The following is a 20910-nucleotide window of genomic DNA, read 5'->3' on the forward strand; positions in this document are numbered from 1 at the left end:
CGGGGCAGAACAGAGGGCATGGCTGCAATAGCATAAACCCAGCTGAAAGCTAACATGGGCAAAACATGAGCCCATTAGCCGAGGAAAGGCAATGTCACCAGATACTGAGAAAAATGACAGGCAGTGATGGAATCAGCATGACACAGATTGCCGGGAGGGTGTGGCTGTGTGAATGTGCAGGCAATCAACAAGCTGGCAAGGGACAACAGTAATGCATTACCCCATGAAACTCCTACAGAGAAGATCCCAGCGAGAAGAAGAGAAAGAAAGAGCAGAGTGTCAGTGGTGGGGAAGAAACACACATCTATGCAACAACTCCAAAGCAATGACACAGAAAGTAACACCAAGGAAATCGGACCTCCACCCTCTCCATTTTCACAAAGCAAACGGGAAAGTGAAACAACCATGTGCTTACATAGCTGGCCAAAGACATATTTTCAGTTTAGTGGCATGGATGGAAAGTCCTTTTCAGTCAAAGTGGCCTTCCAGTTCATCCAGCTCCCATTACTCCTGACCTCCCATCCGCTCTGACCATGGGCCATACTGACTGGGGTGGATGGGAGTTTGTGTCCAACAAGAACTGACAGGCCCCAGGTTGTACTCGGGCTGGGGAGCCCCAGATGCAAATGTCTCTTCAGGCTGTGAAATTTATCAGGTGATTTTGAGCCAATCGTTTTTTCACAGCCTAACTTACCTCACAAGGTTGCTTTGCAGCTAAAGGGGAGATTTCCCCAACCACATACACTAGCTTGAGCACCTTTGAGGAAAGTTGGGTTAAACAAAATGTCAGCAATAATAATTCTATACACTGATTGTAGGTTTTATGTTAGCAGGTATCCCACTGGAGTTAGCCTCTCCTCTCATTTCCTCATACATCCATTGCTGCTCATCACTTCTGGTTCAAGCCACGGAACAGCAGGCAAAGGATAAATTATATGAGAGTGAGGCAGTTTTGGTTTTCACTGTTAACATCAATTTCTGTCAAGTTTCTTATTCTTCTAAACACAATTTTAGTTCCACATAAGTTCACTTTTCTTTTTTAAGTCCTCATGAAAATTCACCACCATTTTAGTATGCATTTCTTTTGAAGGATACTTTTTCGCAAGTGGCTTTTTAAGATACCGGTATACGCAGTTCTACAAGCAATTGCCCCTATTACAAGGGTGCAGAACCTTCAGCCCTCCAGATGTTGCAGGACTACAATTCCCATCAGCCCTAGCAAGCACAACCAATGGCCAGAGATAATGGGAGGGTGTAGTTCGGCAACATAAAGCAGGTCAAGGGTTCCCCATGTGCACCCTATTATCATGCATTTTCCACTAATACATTGCTACGCAAACTTTACCCTGGCATGAGCATTTTCAAAAACTAAATTCAGAGAAGTGTGCATTTTGAAGAGTGGCTGTGTTTTGATTCATATGAGAAGTCTGAATTAGGTAGGCTCATCTTGAAATGTGAACTGCACTGAATATCTCTTCCACCCCTAGTTAGGAAATCAGCTCCACCCACATTCACACAGGTTCCACTAGCTGCCTGCTTGCAATGCACTTATGTGAAGGTAGGTAATTATGCCCAAAGCTCACTATACTCCATAGATTCCGATATCTGAACAGCTGGGATTTGCCCATTTCCTTACTTTTTTGCATTTTTCTGGTCAGTGGTAGCCATTTTGGGGCAAAAACCATGCAGGGAGGGAGGAGAAAGCAAGATGGGGAAAATTAGAGAGCAGGAGAGAAGGGACAAATCAGTTTTTCCTTTGTCTCTCTTTTGCTGGTTGGCTCCAGCCATTTCAGGAAGAAACCCTGGAGAGACAGGGTGGAGAGATCAGACAAATCCTGGATCAGATTAAGTTCCCATAGGAATCAACTGAAATCAGGAATTTGTTATGTCAACACTCGCCTAAGGAACAGTTTCCAGGAATTGCATTGCATTTGGTAAGTTGGACCTGTGTGTAAAAAGCCATCAGAGAAGAAAGCATGATTTCTGGGATACAGACACTTGAAAATGGAGAAGTAATTTCCTTTCCATAATACAATTATAAATGCAAACAGGCAGACCTGGAGTCTTGGGACCAACCTAGACGTTATGTCATGTATGCAGTTAAGCTATTGCATGAGCAGCTTTCAAAATGGAAACTGCCATCATAAGAACCTGATATGAATCAGGCATCTGGTAAATGGTAGCAGGAAGGACAAAAGTCCCCTCTGTGTTGGGGTCCCAATCCCTACTGGGGGCTCTATACCTATTTGCATTTCTGGGAGATAACATCTATTCCCTCCAGTGGGAACTTTAACCCAATGTAAACAACAGGCATGCCCTCCCCCATCCCAATACAGATCAGGACCACAGCAGGAGACAAAGGCCCAAACTCTCCGTGATGAGGTTTCCATCCAGAATGGGTCCCCAACACCTGCAGATTTAATGGTAAGCACCACTGGTGGCGCTGTGGGTTAAAGCCTCAGCGCCTAGGACTTGCCGATCGAAAGGTCGGCGGTTCGAATCCCTGCGGCGGGGTGCGCTCCCACTGCTCGGTCCCAGCGCCTGCCAACCTAGCAGTTCGAAAGCACCTCCAGGTGCAAGTAGATAAATAGGGACCGCTTACCAGCGGGAAGGTAAACGGCGTTTCCGTGTGCAGCTCTGGCTCGCCAGAGCAGTGATGTCATGCTGGCCACGTGACCCGGAAGTGTCTCCGGACAGCGCTGGCCCCTGGCCTCTTAAGTGAGATGGGCGCACAACCCCAGAGTCTGTCAAGACTGGCCCGTACGGGCAGGGGTACCTTTACCTTTTTACCACTGAACATCATTGGGCTTTCTTCCTAGCAAAAGGCTTTGATTTGTATGGTAAGGCTGCTCAATTTGATGCTGTTAACAGAATGTCAAGATAACCTTCTCCTCCATTTTCACCATTGCAGATGAAATATTGATCAGCATTTGGAAAATCTTTACTCTGAAAGCTCTACAGCGTCGAAAGTATATTACTAGACAGGAGAACATTGCTACAATATTACTAGTAGCAGTATAATCACAAATACCACAAAAGTGTTTTCTTGCGGCCCAGACTGGAGAAAACAGAATGCAGGGCACTTGAACAGCAAGTATCTGTCATTGATCTATTAAGACACAAACACAGAATGGAGTGGGATGGGGAAAGATAGAGGCGAGCATCCTTGACTGCTCTTGATTCTGACAAAGGCAAGAGTGAGACTAAGGAGGAGGAGGGAGAAACAGACAAGCACTACCACCCCCTCGACCACTTATAAATAAGAAAGCAGACTGAGGCTGGCTTTTGCCCTGACTCAAGCAGCCTCCACTTGAGTCAGGACAATATGCCTCTTTTCTTCAGCTGCCGTTCCAGCTATCTTGATATGAGGTAGGAAGCAGGAGTTGTGTAACACTTTGCAAGAACAAAACATTCGTTATTTGGCCTATTGTAAATAATTAAATTTACAAGCTGCCACGTACCTCCCCTCTCTTCGTCCTGCATGGCAGAGAGGACAACTTTGGAATCTTTCCTTTTTATTTTACTTAACCACAGCATTCCATTTTGCCCAAACACTAAGAGTGGTTTGTTTCATCACAAACCATGGGTTAAGAAGCTGGCTTGTTTAAATGAACCATGGTTAGCATGAACCATGATCTCTGGTTTGATGGAAATGAGAGACTGTGGTTAACTAAAACTGGAATCTTCTGAAGTCCTTCTCTCAGCATTGTGGGAGGAGAAGAGAGGAAGGTATATATACATCGAGAGCATGTTGCACTAAGACTGGAGCACCCAACATGTCTGATTACAACTCGCGTTATCATTCAGAGCCAGTAGAGTGGAGTGATCTGAGTGTCAGACTAAGACTTGGGAAACCAAGGTTCAAATCCCCCTTCACACATGAAACTCACCTAAGGCCAGGCATAATCTCTCAATGTAATCTACCTCGCAGGGTTAGTGTGAGGATAAAATAGGGACAGGGAGAAACATGCAGGGCACCTTGAGTTCCTTGGAAGAAAAGTGGGATATAAATATTTTAATAAATAAATACAGATATACATAAATCCCACCCCATGATGGATGAGGCTAACAGAAGTTGAAATGCAGAAGGATAGCTACATTCCCTCCCCCCCACACACACCAAAGGGCAGCATTTACAGAGTCAGAGAGGTCAAGGAATTATTACCTTCTTCACTAGTGTTTTGAGGGCAACTGATATGAAAATAGCAGGCAGGAGATACGTATGCTTGGGTAAGAAACCCACCAAATTGCAGACGAACAGCTCCAGGGTCTTGTTTTGTGTGTGTGTTGGGCCCCTTTAAATTTGATTTATTCATATATATTTTTGAGGGGGAGAGAATTAGAAGGGATCCACGTTCCTCCCCTGTAGAGTTACGAGCAGCTATTCAGTGGTAGTGCCTATATGCTAGGGCTGCCATATGTCCGGACATTACCGGGATTTGAAAGGCAATTTTTAAAACAACAATAATATTTTTTTAATTAGTTTTACATAAACTTATACATTATAAACTTTAACCATTTCAAAACATAAAAATAAAAAGGTTCTTTTGAACATTCGGACCTCCTCCCCTCCCCTCCCCTCCCATCAAAGGCAGAATTGGTGTCCGGGGGGAACTTCCAAAAAGCCCAATTTTGGGGTGTCCTGGTTTTCACTTTATGAAATATGGCACCCCTACTATGCAGAGCAATTGAAGTGCCTTGCTGAGCAAAGTAGGTTGAGAGTGATCGAGGAACAGGATCAGCCTTGCCAGTGCTAACCCAACGTCACCACACTACTGACGTCTGGAGGGACACTTGCACTATTGCACAATGAAAGCAGGATAATGCCCCCCACCTGACCCCTGGGAACATTTCTGATATTAAAAGTTTTAGCAGGATGTGACAGGCTATACACCGTTTGGAAACAGAGCAGTATATTTGTCCACAAACCTTTGTGGGGACAAAGAGTATTGAAAGCGGGACCCCCAATCAAATGCCCCATATCATCCTGAATGCACAATAAAAAAGACACCAGGAAGGGCCCCAACTTATATCACAACACTCCCAGTTTGTAAGGGTAGCACGCAGCACCATCTTTACCCGGGGATGCAAGGGGTGTGAGGCACCCGGGCGCTGAATTCTGGGGGTTGCTGAAGCCACCTAAGCTCTTAACTATCTACCTGTTATTAAATAATAAATAATTTTGATCAAGCTAGAAAAGCAAAATACATATATACCTAGGTATCACCGAAATGTATACCTACACCCTTGTGCAAATTAACTGAAACAAAGCACGTTTTCTATCTTACTCATAATCCTGTACTCAAAACAAACATGAAAAGTCAGTTGATCATTATGGTGTCGGAAGCCTGAAGCCAATAGAAGGAACGATGTGCTCGCCACAATATATTGTGGTTCTACGAAAGAGAGTTATTCCAGAGCTGGAAAAGAGGTATCCTAACGGTACTGGGATATTGCAGCAGGACCTAGCCCCCTGTCACACATCAAAATAAATTCATGACAGAGCAGCAAATACAGGTACTTGATTGGCCAGGGAATTCCCTAGACGTAAATGAGAATTTGTGGGCTATATGCAAAAGTCGCCTCTGTGCTGTAGATTGTATGACTATGCAGAAGCTCATTCAAGTGTGGTACAGGGATCTGAAAATCAACAGTGACTGTTCGAAACTAATAGATTCCATGCCAAACTGTGTTCAAATGCTGCTTAAAAATAGCGGTCATATCTGTTACTAATTTACGTATATGTGAGTTTTGTACATGTATATGTGAGTTTTGTACAATAAACTATTAATTCATTGTTTGTTTCAATTAATGTGCACAAGGGTGAACTGTTTCACTAAAGGACTTTCAACTTTGTTCACTCATTTACCAAAGACGTGCTTGTCATTCACAACGGCGGCGCTTGTTAGACGAGTCAACAACAGCACTTGTCATTCTCAACGGCTCCGTGCACACAAAATTAACTCTTACAAAATATTATGTTACGTATTGTATTGAGCTGTCTACTGGCTGCATGCAAGCCACACGAGATCAGTCATGTCAAAGGTGCCGCTGACCCCGAGTGAAACATTGCAAATTGCATTTTAATTTCATCACTTACAGTTCAAATTCATTTAGAGAAATCATTTAAAAAATAATGTTTATTTTCGCTATTTGTCGGCATTTTCTTTTTTCTTTGACTAACTACTTAGTACTTAGGGCTCTACTACACATGCATTTCAGCGTGTGATTTTAGTTTTCCATTTCCGCAAAAACATGCCCAGAGCACACACACACTATGAATTCCACGAGCTGCATTTTTTCCTTCATTTTACGACAAATGCTAAAGTTAATTTGGGGGCTGAACTAAATTTGGGGGCTCTGGGAGGATCTTTGCACCCTGGTGATGCATATGCTAAGGATGGCCTTGGTAGCAAGGAATAATTTTAACATACATCCCACCCACCTCCATGGCTATATGGCACTGTTTTCGGTGGCCTAATTCATATTTGATGTTTAGAATATTTTCAGGTACATTTGCCAAGACTGCTTATGAAAGTCTTAAGTTTTAAGACAATCCAATGCTGTAATAGCAATCACTCTGACTGTAAACTGTGCCACCTAACAGCCTTTAAATATACCATATTTTTCGCTCTATAGGACGCACCTTTTCCCCTCCAAAAATGAAGGGGAAATGTGTGTGCGTCCTATGGGGCGAATGCAGGCTTTCGCTGAAGCCTGGAGAGTGAGAGGGGTCGGTGCGCACTGACCCCTCTCCCTCTCCAGGCTTCAGGAAGCTATCCGCAAGCATTGGGAGCCCGCGGGAGTTCCCCCCCGGGCTCCCCCAGTTTGTGCAGAGCTGCCTCTTATCAAGAAGCCCCGGCGCGCCGAGCAGTCACGCCGGGGCTTCAGGTAGCTCTCCGCAAGGCACGGGAGCCTGGCGCCACTGAAGCCTGCGCGCGCTGAACTCAGCGCGCCCAGGCTTGGCGCAGCTCTCCGCAAGGCGTGGGAGCCCGGTGCTGGGCTCCCACAGCTTGCAGAGAGTTGCCTGTTCTGGGGGCTGGGGTCGGGGGAAGCCCGGGCTTCCCCAGCCCCAGCCCCATGCCTGGGGGGGGAAAAATAAATTTCCCCCCTTTATTTCCCCCCAAAAAAACTAGGTGCGCCTTATGGGACGGTGTGTCCTATAGGGCGAAAAATACGGTACATATGCAGATATTATGCAGATCCACTGTCTTTCCTGCCCCCTTTTTGGCCATGCATGAAGTGGCCACAAAATCCACCCCATCCTATGTGAACCCATAAAACTATGCAAAGGAGGGGGCAAATATATCTGAAAGACCATCTCCATCCCTGATGACCTCCTCAGGTGCTAAGATCTGCAGAGTAGAGCTTCTTGGTAGTTCCATCACCCTCAGAGTGCAAGGAATGGAGGTCCAGGGCAGGGTCCCTAAATTATGGAACTCCCCCTACACAGAGGTGCATCTAGCATCTTCACTGTACAGGTGATGCTTAAGTTGCACTTCTTTAACCCACCCCACCCCACACTTTGACAGGTAAAGTATTTTGCATTGTAGGACCCACCTCTTTAGTTGAATTTGGTGTTCCGTTCCATTTGCAATGGCTTTATATGTCTTATAATTGTAATGGGTTTATCACTTTTTATAATTATATATTATATTGTTGTAGCCCACCCTGGAAATTTATGGTGGGCAAGAAATCTAATGAAATAAATAAATACATTGAGACTATAGTCCCACTCAGAGTAGGTTCATTGAAATTAATGAGCATAACTAAGGCCCCATCTGCACTATATATTAAAAGCAGTATCATACCACTTTAAACAGCCATGGCTTCCCCCAAAGAATCTTGGGAACTGTAGCTTGTTAAGGGGGCTAAAAGCTGTTTTACTGCCCTGAGTAAAACTTAATTGGAGGCAATCCATGACTCCAGAGTCTGCACATGTTTGGGGTCACCAAACTGAAATGGGAATTGCTTAATTTAACCACCCCAAAAAATAAGCTGTCACACCCATTGACATTTTGAATTCAGTGTCACCCTGCTTCTTGATCCAGTAAACCCACAAAGTCCATAAGCGAAAACTACTTACGAAAAGGCGAAAGCCACCAGAGCCCCACTGACCACAATAAAATCCAGGATGTTCCAGAGGTCACGAAAATAGGCACCAGGATGAAGTATCAGGCCCAAGTCAATCATCTTCAGAAAAGAAACCAAAGCAGAGCAGAGCAGAGCATGAGATATTCAAGGGTACAACAGATTGCGTGTGGCATGCAGAGACGGATAGAAAAAAGACACGGGCAGATATGGGGGATGGCCTTCCAGATCTTGCTGGACTACAACTTCCATAATCCTTGACCACTAACCATGAGGGCTGTTGGCTGATGGGAATTGGAGTCTAGAGGGCCACAAGTTCTCCATCCCTGGACTAGAGAGTCACAAGCAAGAGGTGCAATAAAACGAGTGGAATGCTCATTCTCATAAAAACATAAAAAGAGCCCTGAAGCTGGATCAGGCCAAGGGCCCATCTTATCCAGCATCATTTGCTCACAGTGACCAACTAGGTGCTCACAAGCAAGACATGAGAGCAACAGCTCTCTGCCCACCTGCGATTCTCTGCAACTGGTATTCAGACACACTGAACATGGGAGAAAGTGGCCATCATGGCTAGCAGTCATTGTTGCATTATCCCACATTGCATTTCAGTCTCCGCCCCCCCCCCCCCCGGACAATCAAGTCCATGTCCAGAGACCACTGGCCATTTATTTTGTACAAAGGCTATTACTTACAAACAATACAAATCTGTTAGGAGTATTAGCATATATGAGAAGTGGGGAACTTTTTTCAGCCTAGGGTGGCATTCCCTTCTGGGTGGGGCCAGAAGCAAAAGTGGGCTGCGCAACACGTGTTAATTTTACCATGGTGCAGCAGGTTAGTTTCTACACACACTCACAGACCCTTCTCTGTGCTCTGTAAGGACAAGCAAGTGGTACCATCAGTTCAAGGGCACATTTCATCCAGGCAAAACCACTCCAGCACTATGCATAGCAGGGCCAGTGATAAGTGTGGCTGAGGATCAAATGGAAAGATTTGGAGGACTGTACCTGGCCCCACAGCCTGAGGTTCCTGGGAAGATTATCATAACTTAAGGGCAGTTTCATATGAAGGGAAGCTGTTTTTCAGATATTCTGGAGCTCAAACAATTTAGGGATGTGTAGGAAAGCAACCAGCACCTTGCATAGGGCCTAGAAACGAGCCAGAAGCCAGTGCAGTTGAACTAAGGCCAGTGTAACATGGAGAGCATCTAAGCTGTTGCATTTCTGCACCAGCTTCCAAGCACTGCAGCAGTTTCACCTCCTTCAAGTCCAAATCGACCCTCAAGTGACCCTTTCATCAGCAAAGGAGCACCCCCAAAGTACCACCAAAAGCATTGGTGGGTCTGACAGCTGCTTAACCCCCAGAGAAATTTTGCTGAAAATGACTTCTGGTGAAGGCTTATAGTGAGGAGCACAAAAAAGGGGTGCCATGCCATTCCCAAAAGAGCATGAGGGTGGTCTAAATACAGAATCAGCAGTCTTCTTGACTGCTACATTAGCCATGCAGCTCCCCTCCCACAAAGGCCCAGCTCGCATCCTGTTCCTCTGTGCAGACAGATCATAAGAGTACTGGAGAGATATTCTTACCTTTATCACCATCTCAAATGTAAAGACACCTGTAAATATGTAATCCAGGTACTTGAGAGCCTAAAATCAGAATGGGAAGTTTGATGTTAAAAAAAGGAGGCAGCGAAAATGTAATTAGATGAGAAAATGTCATGCTTCTAAAGAGGTAGAACATTTTATTACTAGGATTCCATATGGGTTGCTTCAAGGCTTTAAAGGGTTCCCCCACTTCCTCCTAGAGTACTCAGAGAGTGATAGGATTTGCCTAGGCTAGAACTAGAAATCCTGAGCTCTCTGCACATGTGCCCCAGGTGGTGAGCCAGGCTGGAGGATGTCCCTACACCAGGGATGGGAAAACTTTGGTGCTGCAGATATTGCTGAACCATAATTCCCATCAGCCTCCAGCAACATGGCCAATAGCCATGGCTGATGGGAGTTGCAGGTGCATGGTGCCTGTGGAAATATGCAGAAAATATGTGGGAGATTGTAGGGTTGTTTCCTATAAACATCCACCCCACCTACTCAGAATGGCAAGTTTAGCAGCAACTTTGCAGAAATTTCATAAGATGCTATTCCTTACCTCATTCCTTGGTGACTCAGCTTGGACGGGGTCTTCCGCTGCCAGGGCAATACTGCTGAGGGCTATGACGATGAGGATGACCATTTCAAAGTAACGCATGTTCACAATGTAATGGCACAGGCGCCGGATTCTGTAAGGGCCAGACCATTTATGTATACGTATTTTAAGAGCACAACAAAGAACTGGTTTTGCCACGTGACAGCTATATTTATTTTCATTTTCATTTACTTATTTGATTTCTTACCTGCCCTTCAACATAAAGTCCCCATGTAGGCTACAATTATTGTTTTAAATAGAAACACAATGCTAAAATCAATTAAAACAAATCACAGTCAAAAGAATAGGATGGGACCTAAATATTCATATCTCTGTGTAAGCAGGCTTGTGCTTGGCATTGCTCAAGAATTTCAAGGAACCAAAATATCTATGCAGTTTTGAAATTAATTGGTGGAAATCTGTGCAGTTTTCAATAGTTCAGTCTGCCATATTGATTCAGAATGGCACTCAACTGCATCCAAACATAGTGTGTCCTAATGCATACTGAGTGTCTATCCAAAATATATAGTAGATATCCAAGGAGCCAAAGGTCAGAGTCAAAAGGGGCGGCAGCCCAAGAGAGGTAATCCATGATTTTGACACAGTCCAGTTTACCTGGTGAAAAAAATAGAGGACCCTCACCCAATGGCTGGGTACAATGTCATGATGACCATAAATCTGTCACTGGCTTATTGGGCTGTATACAACTAAGGGCTCATCCAGACTTTCTTTTGTGCTGCATTTTCCAAGCACAGGTTTGTGCTTTAAAGCTCTGTGTCCAAACCCTTTTTCACTCCTGTGTTTTCCCTGGGAAAACACAGGTTTTGCCACTGAATTGGAGCAAATGGCAATCTGCTGAAAACCTGGTTGCCATTTGTAAAATGTGGGTTTTCCCAAGGAAAGCGCCAAGATAAAAAAACAAACAAACCTGCTTGGACACAGAGCTTTAGAGCCCAGTCTGGATATGCCCTCTGTTTTACATAAAGTAGATCCATTGGGCTCAATAGCTCTAAGTTCATCATGTGTATTACTTTCAATGGGTCTACTTTGAGTAGGACTAACATTGACTGCAACCCTTTAAAAACAGTTTAGACATACAATGCAGAAAAGCAGCTGTGAGGACTTACGGGTTTGTAGGACTTAAGATGAACATGGAGCTATATGGCAGGATAGGTTTTGGTCCCTTCTCTGTAAAGTCATCATCCACATCCATGTCTTTCTTCTCTTCTGTTTTAGTTTCAAATTCAATGTTGTTCACTGCAGTTGACAAACACATAGACAACAAAGCATCAAAATGGGGGTTTCCTAATTACTGAAACTAACAGCTTTCTGGACACTGAGTCAGAAGCTGCAGGACATCAGACAGGGAGCTAAAGATAGGGAGACCACTGTGCCTGAAGCTCTTAGAAAGGAACCACAAGAGGAACATATCAGAGCACCAGAACCTGTAGGTCCAGAACCAGGACCCTCACAGACACGTTTCCCTGAGGAACCACACACACCATCAGTCTGGTGGTACATGGAGTGCATCAAGAGGGAGGCTGTGAAACAAAGGAGGAGTGGCCATCTTCATGCCAGAAGGTTGGTCCTTCTGAAGTTCTCTTCATAAGGGGTGGGGCCAAAATAGTACTAGTAGTAGTAGTAGTAGTAGTAATTTATTTGTACCCCAACCACTCTGTGCGGCTTCCACAAAGACAAAAAATACAAAAGAGGTAGTCTGGAGACACAGACTTAAAAGGCCTCAGTCTGCTCCCAAGCTTTGTGGGAGCACGTTGCTCACTCGGAGCTGTACATGGTCTGGCAACTCTTGACCAGCCTTGCCTCTGGTTTCTCTAAGGGATCTGACACTGGACTAGAACATGACAGTAAAGCAGCCTTTCCCAACTTAGGGCCCTTCCAGCTGGTGAGCACAGATGGGGAACCAGTGGCCTTCCAGATCTGGCTGTACTACATCTACTGTCACTCCTGACCATTGGCCATGCTGGCTGGAACTGAGGAAAGTAGGAATCCATCAACACCTGGAACACACCAAGCTGGGGAAGGATGTTGTAATGATGTGGCTAGTTAACTCTCTGATTTTAGCCAGTTAATTGGTTGTAGAGAAATCCTAACCAGGTCTACTCAGAATCCCTCCTACAAAATACTGACAATCTGGTGACAGTTTCATTGGAGACAGCTGGTTCAGAACCTGAGTGGTGTCCCTCTGCCCCCAGAAGTCAGAGTCCTAACCCATCTCAGAAAGAACCATATGGAACATAGTTAAGTACTAGAGCATCTATAGTAGCAAGGATGCAGGGAACATTTAGGACTCCAGATGTTTCTGAACTACAACTCCATCAGTCAATGGCCAATGCAACGGAGGAAAAGACCAATGTCCGAGATCTTGGAAAACCACTGCCAGTTTGAGTAGATAAAACTGAGCTGAACATTTATTTCATTTTATATTCTGCCCTTCTCCCTGAAGGAGCCCAGGGTGAAAAACACAGCAGTGTGTGTGTATATATTAAAACATTCTCCAACCAGTGGTCTTATGATTGGCAGAAACAGTATATTTCAGCCATCAAATGCCTCAGTAAACAGGCATGTTTTTTAAATCCTCCCAAAATATACCCTCTGCACCTATCCCCTGGTCCTGCAAAGGGTGCAACGCCGCTGGTGGCAGGACCATCAAAGCCTTGCCTGCTGATTATAGAATTTTAGGTACTTGGGTCCCAGGCCATTCTGAATTTTGAATGCTAATACTTACACCTTGAACTGGAGCGATCAGCTCACTAGCAGCCAGTGAAACACTTTCAGAAACAGTGACACACCACCCATCTGGCTACCCCACTTGCCAGCCCAGCTGCTGCATTCTGCATTAGCTGCAGCATCTGGATCATCTTCAGGTAAAGCCCCACATACACCACATTACCATAGTCCAGGTGGGAGGTCATCAAAGCATGAACAATGGATGGAATAATAGTCTGTTGGAGTAACTCACTTGGTATGATGGCGGCTTCCCCAGGAGGTGCCGTGACAGTGACAGGAATGTTCACAGTTGCAGATTTGTCCAGAGATGGCTGACCCATGCGAGTGACGTTCTTCTGATTGTCAGCATCTTCTGGCTGTTCAAGCACTCTCTGCAGACAAGTGCTAGGCAAGGTGTGCAGAGGGGCAACAGTCACACTCCCACTTGCCTCTGTGTCACACTGACCTTCCCTGAGTTTACAAGAACAGAGACAACAACAAAAACATCACTGTGAGTCAGGTCTTTGGGGCTGAAGCCCTTCCATAGCTTCTTCAGGCCAGGATCTACCAGTTGACTTCCTGGATGATTTGCAGGAGGTCAGAAAACTCCTTATACTTCTTTGCATCAACAAAAAGCTTATAAAAATCCTACCCTGAACTGTATGTGGAGTTGTAATTCTACTACCCAGGGAGGTAAGTAGGTAACTGTTCTTTCCCCCTAAGCTGTCATTTTGCATCTGAATCCGTGTCCCTCCCCACCCTATTTTGTACCTGGCTGTACAGTTCTGCAGGACCTGCTGCTCAGGATGCCTAGAGGCTCTTGGGGTATATTTCAGGGGGATTTTTAGAGTCAAGATTTAATTATGGAGATACTTAGCTTTGCTGTTATAAGTATTGATTTTTTTGTATATTAATTGTGAGATCTTATAACCTATGAGGGGATTGCTTAATTGTGTACTTCAGCTGTTTTTATTTATTGCTTATGACTGCTTGTGGATTTTTTTTAATTGTGTAAATCTGTCCATGTTGTAAGCCACCTTGAATATAGTTAAAGCTATGGTTTTCCCAGTTGTGATGTATGGAAGTGAGAGCTGGACCATAAAGAAGGCTGATCATCGAAGAATTGATGCTTTTGAATTATGGTGCTGGAGGAGAGTCTTGAGAGTCCCATGGACTGCAAGAAGATCAAACCTCTCCATTCTGAAGGAAATCAGCCCTGAGTGCTCACTGGAAGGACAGATCCTGAAGCTGAGGCTCCAATACTTTGGCCACCTCATGAGAAGAGAAGACTCCCTGGGAAAGACCCTGATGTTGGGAAAGATGGAGGGCACAAGGAGAAGGGGACATCAGAGGACGAGATGGCTGGTCAGTGTTCTCAAAGCTACCAGCATGAGTTTGACTAAACTGCGGGAGGCAGTGGAAGACAGAAGTGCCTGGCATGCTCTGGTCCATGGGGTCACGAAGAGTCGGATACGACTAAATGACTAAACAACAAGAAGGATGTGGAAGGCCACGGTTCAAATTCCCATTTGATTACCTTGAGCCAGTTTTTGTGGGGATTAAATGAGGAGGGGGAGAATCATGAACAAAGCTTGAGATCTTTCGGAGGGAAGAGGTGGTTTAATAAACAACAAATTGTGGTGATTGGTACCAGAACTCATTTGTTCTGCAAAACATGGAATGAAAGGAAAATTAAATCCTGCAACCGAAGAGTCTTTCTGTGGCTGCTTTAGGTGTAACAGGCTCCTGAGAAGAAGTTATTTGATTGAAGAACCCAGCTTGAGAGCACACAGAGAAACACCATTGCCACCATACCCCTTTCTCACTACATTGTGAACTGTGAATCAATGATAGCAGAGACTTCTGATTTCTCAAGTCATGTTAAGCAGAGGGTTTGTTGTCATGCAAGATTCCCAGGCTTGATTCACATTATGCATTTACGTGCCTTTGGACAGCTTCAAACAGTATGAAGAACAGAGCTGCCAGATTATTGACAGAGGCTGGCTGTCATGAGCTTATTCAATCTGCTTTGCTGTTTCCTGCTTTGTTTCCAGGCATGACCTGGACTGGCCTGAAACATTTTTCCCCCTTCCCGAAGTGAAGGGCAAGATGAGGGGCAGAGAATGTTTTTCATCCTGGAGGCTATGTTCCTTTCTGGACAACCATCAGGGTCATAGACAAAAGTAGGTGGTTTCTACAACATACTCAGATACTTCTCGTCTATCCTCCATCCAGGCAAGCAAGAGTCATTCTTAAACTCTGAGAATGGGCATATTCCAGCCAGGGGGGGGAAACACCTAATGAAGGTATGGAGTAGGATGAGTGAGGAAGGACATGTGACCTGGACCTGGGTCACCAGATCCAGATCCAGAGGCCCAGAGGGCTAATGTTCCCCATCTCTTGGCATGATGAATCCCTCCACAACTGTACACATTCTCCAGATAGAATCCTATTGGACAGACAGGCAAGTCTGGCTTCAGGTAATGGGGCAGCATCCTCATCTGCATGTAAGGGCAGCAGATAAGGACGGAGGAGGAACCTGCCCTACTCAGATTCCAAAGCAGACTAACCTGAGTTTGCCTGCCTAGCAGATTTGGGGGCTGCTTTGTCTACCTGTCATTCATTTGACACCATAAAGGTAAAGCCACAGCAGTGAAGGGGGCTGTTTCTTTGCAGTGGGGATTACATTTTGCTATTTAGAGTTTTTGTGGTGCTGATGTTTTTATAAGACTTTGCTAAGTTTACAACTGCAGCTATTATCCCTTCCTCTAGCGTGGAATATTGGGTTGGTGATGGTTCAGAAACCATCAGAAACCCCAGAAAGTCAATACTGGCCTTGTGCCCACTGGGACTGGGAGGGTTGAAGCTGGGGAGGGCAGCAGTAGGTGGCACCAGACCTAATGACAGGAGAAATCAACTAATTCTGGTTTTTTCCCCATCTCCTCTTCACTGCTGAGTTCTTCCTGAGCAAATCTGAGTCAAAGGAGGAGGGAGCTGACGGGCAGTGCCACTCCCTAGATTGGCTGTAAGTAAGAAAGCAGGCAAGTGGGGGCTGGCTGAGGGCAAACTCAGCTTGGTGGAATACTGCGCTAGTGCTCAAATGAACCAGTCGCCGCTGATCCAGAGACATAGAAAATATTCACTAGGAATAGGCTTTTGCTAAGGAAGTCTAAGTTCACAGCCCCAGAATGACAAGCGAAGGGGTGCCAAAACTGGCCCCAGGGACATCAGGGCAACCACACAGTCATCGTCTGGCAAAGTGCAGAAAAGGCTTTCTCAAGTCCTGCTGATTAATTGGCTGTGGCATGTAAATTGCTCTCAAGTGTATTATTATAGCTCAGGAACTGTTCCAAAAATCCAAAAATCTTTAAAAACAAGACCCCGCAAGGAGACTCCAGCAGCCAAAATCTATACCAGCCTTGCTTGTCCCTATGCAAGCAGCTAACAGCAACCCTGGGGGAGCCATTTATTCCTAATCAGAGTTTGTACCTTGCAGCAGTATCATTACATTGCAGTCCCTGCATGTGTTCCCCCTTTCCTCCAGAGCTAAGCTTTTCCTCCACAGCTGAGCTGGCACCTTGGCCATGAAGCAAGTCTCCCAAGTTATCATAAATGCTGGGGAAATCAGAAGTGTGTGCGGGGAGATCTGCAGCAATCATTAAGCCTCTGATTGGAGCCACTTTATTCATTTATTGCATTTATATCCCACCATTTTTCTCCAAAGAGGTTAACATAGCTTTCCCCCCTCCTCAGTAAACCTCTACAACAACCCTGTGTTAGGCTGAGAGGTAGTGTCTGGCAGAAGACCTCACCCAGATATCTTCATAGCTGAGTGGGGATTTGAACCATGTACACCACATTGAGATCATTGGAGTCAAAAAAGTGGGATGAAAATGCAATGAATGAATGAATGAATGAATGAATGTGCAGGGCTGGAAAACCTCTTCCCAGTGGTCCAAATGTGGCCTCCACCCCTCTGTCTCTCTCTTTCTCTTTCCTCTGAGACTTGCCCCTGTCCATCAGCTCTTCCCTCTTCTCTTCTCAAAGCACTGGTCTGGCTGCAGTGCATGCTTGAACTGTGGTAGTGGATGGAGGATAGCCCCACCTCTGGGGAAAAACAATTGCCTACAATTGGTGGTGGCTGGGTCTGGCAGGGAGACCAAGAGTAAGAGTCAAAGCTGAAGAACTGCAGAGCCTCCCACTGATTGATTGTAATTAAGAAAGCAGTCATGTGAGGATTGGCTGAGGGCAGACCAAGTGTGGTGTGCTACAGCCTTTGTCCCCAAATTGACCAACTCCCACTGGCTCTTAGGTAGAAACAGGTTCTGACTTTTAGCCTTATTGTTTGGTTGCAATTATATGAAGGATTACAAAGGTTATTGTTTAGTCTGTTAATTTGGATGTATAAAGACAATGTAGGAAAGGAAACAAGGAATATAGCAGACATTTACCTCTCTAATAGTTAGCCTCTAATGGTTACTTCCTTTTGGCCACAGAGGCAACCTGCCATCATTGGAGCCGACTAAGAATGTTGTTAAATACTTAAATAAAAATGTAAGCAACATGGAACAGGAAGGCTTTATCCAGTATGTTCTATTCATAGCAGACCCACTGAAGTTAATAGACCTAAGTTAGACAAATCAATTATTTCCAATGTCTACATCTTTGGGACTGGGAACTGCCACCCTGTTTACACTCTTGCCTCTATCCTGCTTGCAAGAGTTGGCAAGGAGTACCGTTTGTTTGTTGTTTGTTTGTTTGTTTGTTTGTTTGTTTAACATCCCACATTTTCTTTAAGGAACTCAAGGTGGCATAGACAGTTTCCTCCCCTCTCCTCATTTCATCCTCACAGCAACCCTGTGAGGTCAGGTAGGTTGAAAGCAGGTGGCAGGCCTAAGTTCACCCATTGAGCTTCATAACCAAGTGGGGATTTGAAATATACTTTCTGTGGGATGTGAAACACAGAGCAGTCAAATACAACATTCCTAGAGAGGGATGTTTGTCCAGCCAGTAGATAAACTTCCTGTTTCCTCCTGGGCTGGGACAAACTTCCTCTACATGTGACCAGAGGTGGGCATGACCTTACCTGTGCAGGTAACAAAATAGCACAGGGCAGGCAGCCATTTCTCTCTCTGACTCCATTCCTTGAAGAAGCAACATCTCCTTAGCCTGAGATGCTTTCTTGGCCTCCAGCCAAGAGAGGACAAAAGAACTATCTCCTTATGATTCCAAGTGTGTATACAGGCATTTTATAACCTAGGTCTGCCTTCTGGGATCCATCTGTGAACTGTGTGAGTAAACTATTTTATACTTTTTATACAAGACTGTGTCCTGTCTATTCTTTTTAGGAGGGAATAAATGGGAATTACCAGGAAACCTATTTTAGAGGCTTATGCAAGCCTGGCAACAAGTTATCCACTGTGTAAGTTTAAAAGGGGAATGTTACTCTGCTAGATTATAGAACTTGCTAACACAAGTTGGGAAGGATATTATTAAACAATATGTCCTCTCCTGCCTTCCTGAACATTCCCACACTTTCTCAGGTCCTAGTCTGACACTCTAACCAGTACACTGTTTCCTGAGCTCCAAGAATGGACCCAGCCCTTGAGACGACCTTCGTCCTTCACAGACCAAGCACCTCATTGGGACAGAACCTGACTCACCTTGGCTGGTGATTCCTCAGCTCCTTCTCTCCTGCCTCTCCCTCCTTTTCCCCGTTTGGCTTGTCCACTGAATCATATGTGGACAGGGCCTTGTGCCGCATCTTGTGCCGTCTGTGGGGTTCTTCCCCTCCTTCCCCTTTCGAGCCAGGGTCACCTTCCCGGTTCCCAGGCCTGGACCCTCCCCGGTGACGTGAACGACGCTCCGTCTTGGCTCCATTGATTGTTCCATTGCCTTCTTTTGCTTGCCGCTCGGCTGAGTGCCGGTGACCCCGATGGCGTCTGTGCTCTCTCTCGGCTCCTTCCTCCACTGACCCACGGCGGTGATGCCTCCTACCTCCTTCCTGGCCCCGGCTGCGCTCGCTTTTCCCTTCCTTCCCACTCCTCTCGCCCTCTTTACTGCGGCTCCTGTGTGTTCGATGACGCTCCTCTTTATGGTTTGGGCCAGATTCTCCATTCTCATCCTTCGGCACATTGCTCTTCTCCTGTTCTCCCCCCTTGTCCTTATCTCGATGTCGGTGATGCTTCCGCTGCCCCTCAGTGCTCACAGCTGGTGGGGGCTTCACTTCCTCCGTGACCTCTTGAACATCAACGGGACTCAGCTTGTTGATGTTGTTGTTGCGGCTGTCACTCCTTGGCTCAACCACTAGGGGGCGGTCCAAGTGAGTTTTCATATCTGGGCGGATGTGAAGGTTGGTAGCATAACGAACTCGATCTTCTGGGTCCAGCTCGTTGTACAGGGCTTCACAGCTCGTCCGGAAGTTGTGCATTCGGATCTGGCTGGTTCTCTGCTCCCACACGGATTTGGACTTGGAGGCATTCTGCTGCTTGCTATAGAAGAGAGAGAGAGGCAGAAAGAAAGGAGCAATTGCGGGAAGGGGAAGATGGAGAAGAAGGAAGGAAAGCAGGGGGGAAAGGTGGTTACCATCTTATCCATAGCACTACAACAACAAGATCTGGGACTACAAGGTGAAGGAAAAATGAACGTGGGGGTAATGACAAGATGGCTGGTAGAATACATAAGAAAGGGTAGAATCTTCCAGAAAACTGTAGATGTCCTCTTTGCTACTGTTTGCTCCTGATCTTACATAAGTCAATCAGGCAACTTTTCTGGCTGAAGATACAGTACAGACATTGAAGCCACTGCCCTGTCAACCCTGGCCTAGCTTCCTACTAGTCTGGTGGTCCAACGCAACCTTACAAGGAACCGCTCGGGACTTTGTGGAATACATGGCTTCCATGGGGCTGTCCCTGCATAAATCTGGCCCTTCTCATAGCCATGGATTTACCTCTGTTTACCTCTGTGGACATGGGTGATTCTATTTATCAAATGGAATAAAAGAAGTGCCATGGTCAGATTATTTTCTGAGGCTACTAGATTTCTATTGCAGGCTACACCTACAAGAAAGAAAAAGGGGAGGCTGCATAAGGAGCTACTGATGATCTGAGAGTTAAGAAGGGCATGTATAAGAAATGGAAGAAAGGGGAAATCACAAAGGAGTAGACAACAGTTGCAGGGGAAAAGTCAGACTGGCTAAAGCTTGGAATGAGCTCAGGTTTACAAGAGAGATTAAAAATAATAAAAAAGGTTTCTTTGGCTATGTCCAAAGTAAGAGGAAAAACAAGCAAGTGGTAGGTACTCTGTGTGGAGAAGACAGAGAAATGCTATTGGTGACAGAGAGAAGGCGGAATTACAAAACACCTACTTTGCCTCTGTCTTCACCCGAAAGGAAAGTGATGCCCAGCCTGGAGATAACACAATAAATTATGTAAGGAGGGAGCTGAAGCCCAAGATAGGAAAAAAGGTAGTAAGGGAACACCTAGCTACTTTAAATGAATTCAAATCTCCAGGGCCTGTTGAGCGGCATCCAAGGGTACTAAAGGAGCTTGTGGATGTAATCTCAGAGCCTTTATCTATGAACTGTGAGAATTCTTGGAGAATAGGTGAGGTCCCTACAGACTGGAGGTGGGCAAATGTCCCCATCTTCAAAAGGGGAAGAAAGGAAGATCCAGGTGAGCTTAACATTGATACCAAGGAAGGTCTTAGAACAGATAATTCAACAGTCAGTCTATGAGCATTTAGAAAAGGATGCTGTGATTACTAAGACCCAGCATGGGTTTCCTAAAAAATAAGTCATGCCAGACCAATCTCATTTCTTTTTTTGATGAAATTACAAACCTGATGGATCAGACAAATGGTGTGGGCATAGTATATCTTGATTTCAGTAAGACTTTTGACAAAGTCCCCTAT

The 20910-nt window shown here is 45.3% G+C and overlaps 2 protein-coding genes across 14 annotated transcripts in view; one reads left to right on the forward strand and one right to left on the reverse strand.

Annotated features, from left to right (window-relative positions):
* SLC31A2 (solute carrier family 31 member 2) overlaps positions 1–20910 on the forward strand; it is a 543264-nt gene that overhangs the window by 367216 nt on the left and 155138 nt on the right. The window lies entirely within an intron of this gene.
* The window catches only part of CACNA1B (calcium voltage-gated channel subunit alpha1 B), a 326691-nt gene that overhangs the window by 74189 nt on the left and 231592 nt on the right, over positions 1–20910 (reverse strand). For 7 of the 13 annotated variants that reach the window (XM_079961868.1, XM_079961877.1, XM_079961875.1 and 4 more), the window contains 7 exons: positions 18663–19490; positions 13253–13470; positions 11400–11529; positions 10237–10366; positions 9678–9737; positions 8087–8193; positions 221–232 (listed from right to left, as the gene is read on the reverse strand). In XM_079961868.1, coding sequence (XP_079817994.1) covers positions 221–232; positions 8087–8193; positions 9678–9737; positions 10237–10366; positions 11400–11529; positions 13253–13470; positions 18663–19490 — 1485 coding nt within the window. The remainder of the gene's footprint in view (positions 1–220; positions 233–8086; positions 8194–9677; positions 9738–10236; positions 10367–11399; positions 11530–13252; positions 13471–18662; positions 19491–20910) is intronic. The other 6 variants (XM_079961879.1, XM_079961878.1, XM_079961871.1 and 3 more) reach the window with 1 other exon arrangement.

The sequence above is a fragment of the Podarcis cretensis genome (genome assembly GCF_951804945.1).
Source record: "Podarcis cretensis genome assembly, chromosome: Z".
Taxonomy (NCBI): domain Eukaryota; kingdom Metazoa; phylum Chordata; class Lepidosauria; order Squamata; family Lacertidae; genus Podarcis; species Podarcis cretensis.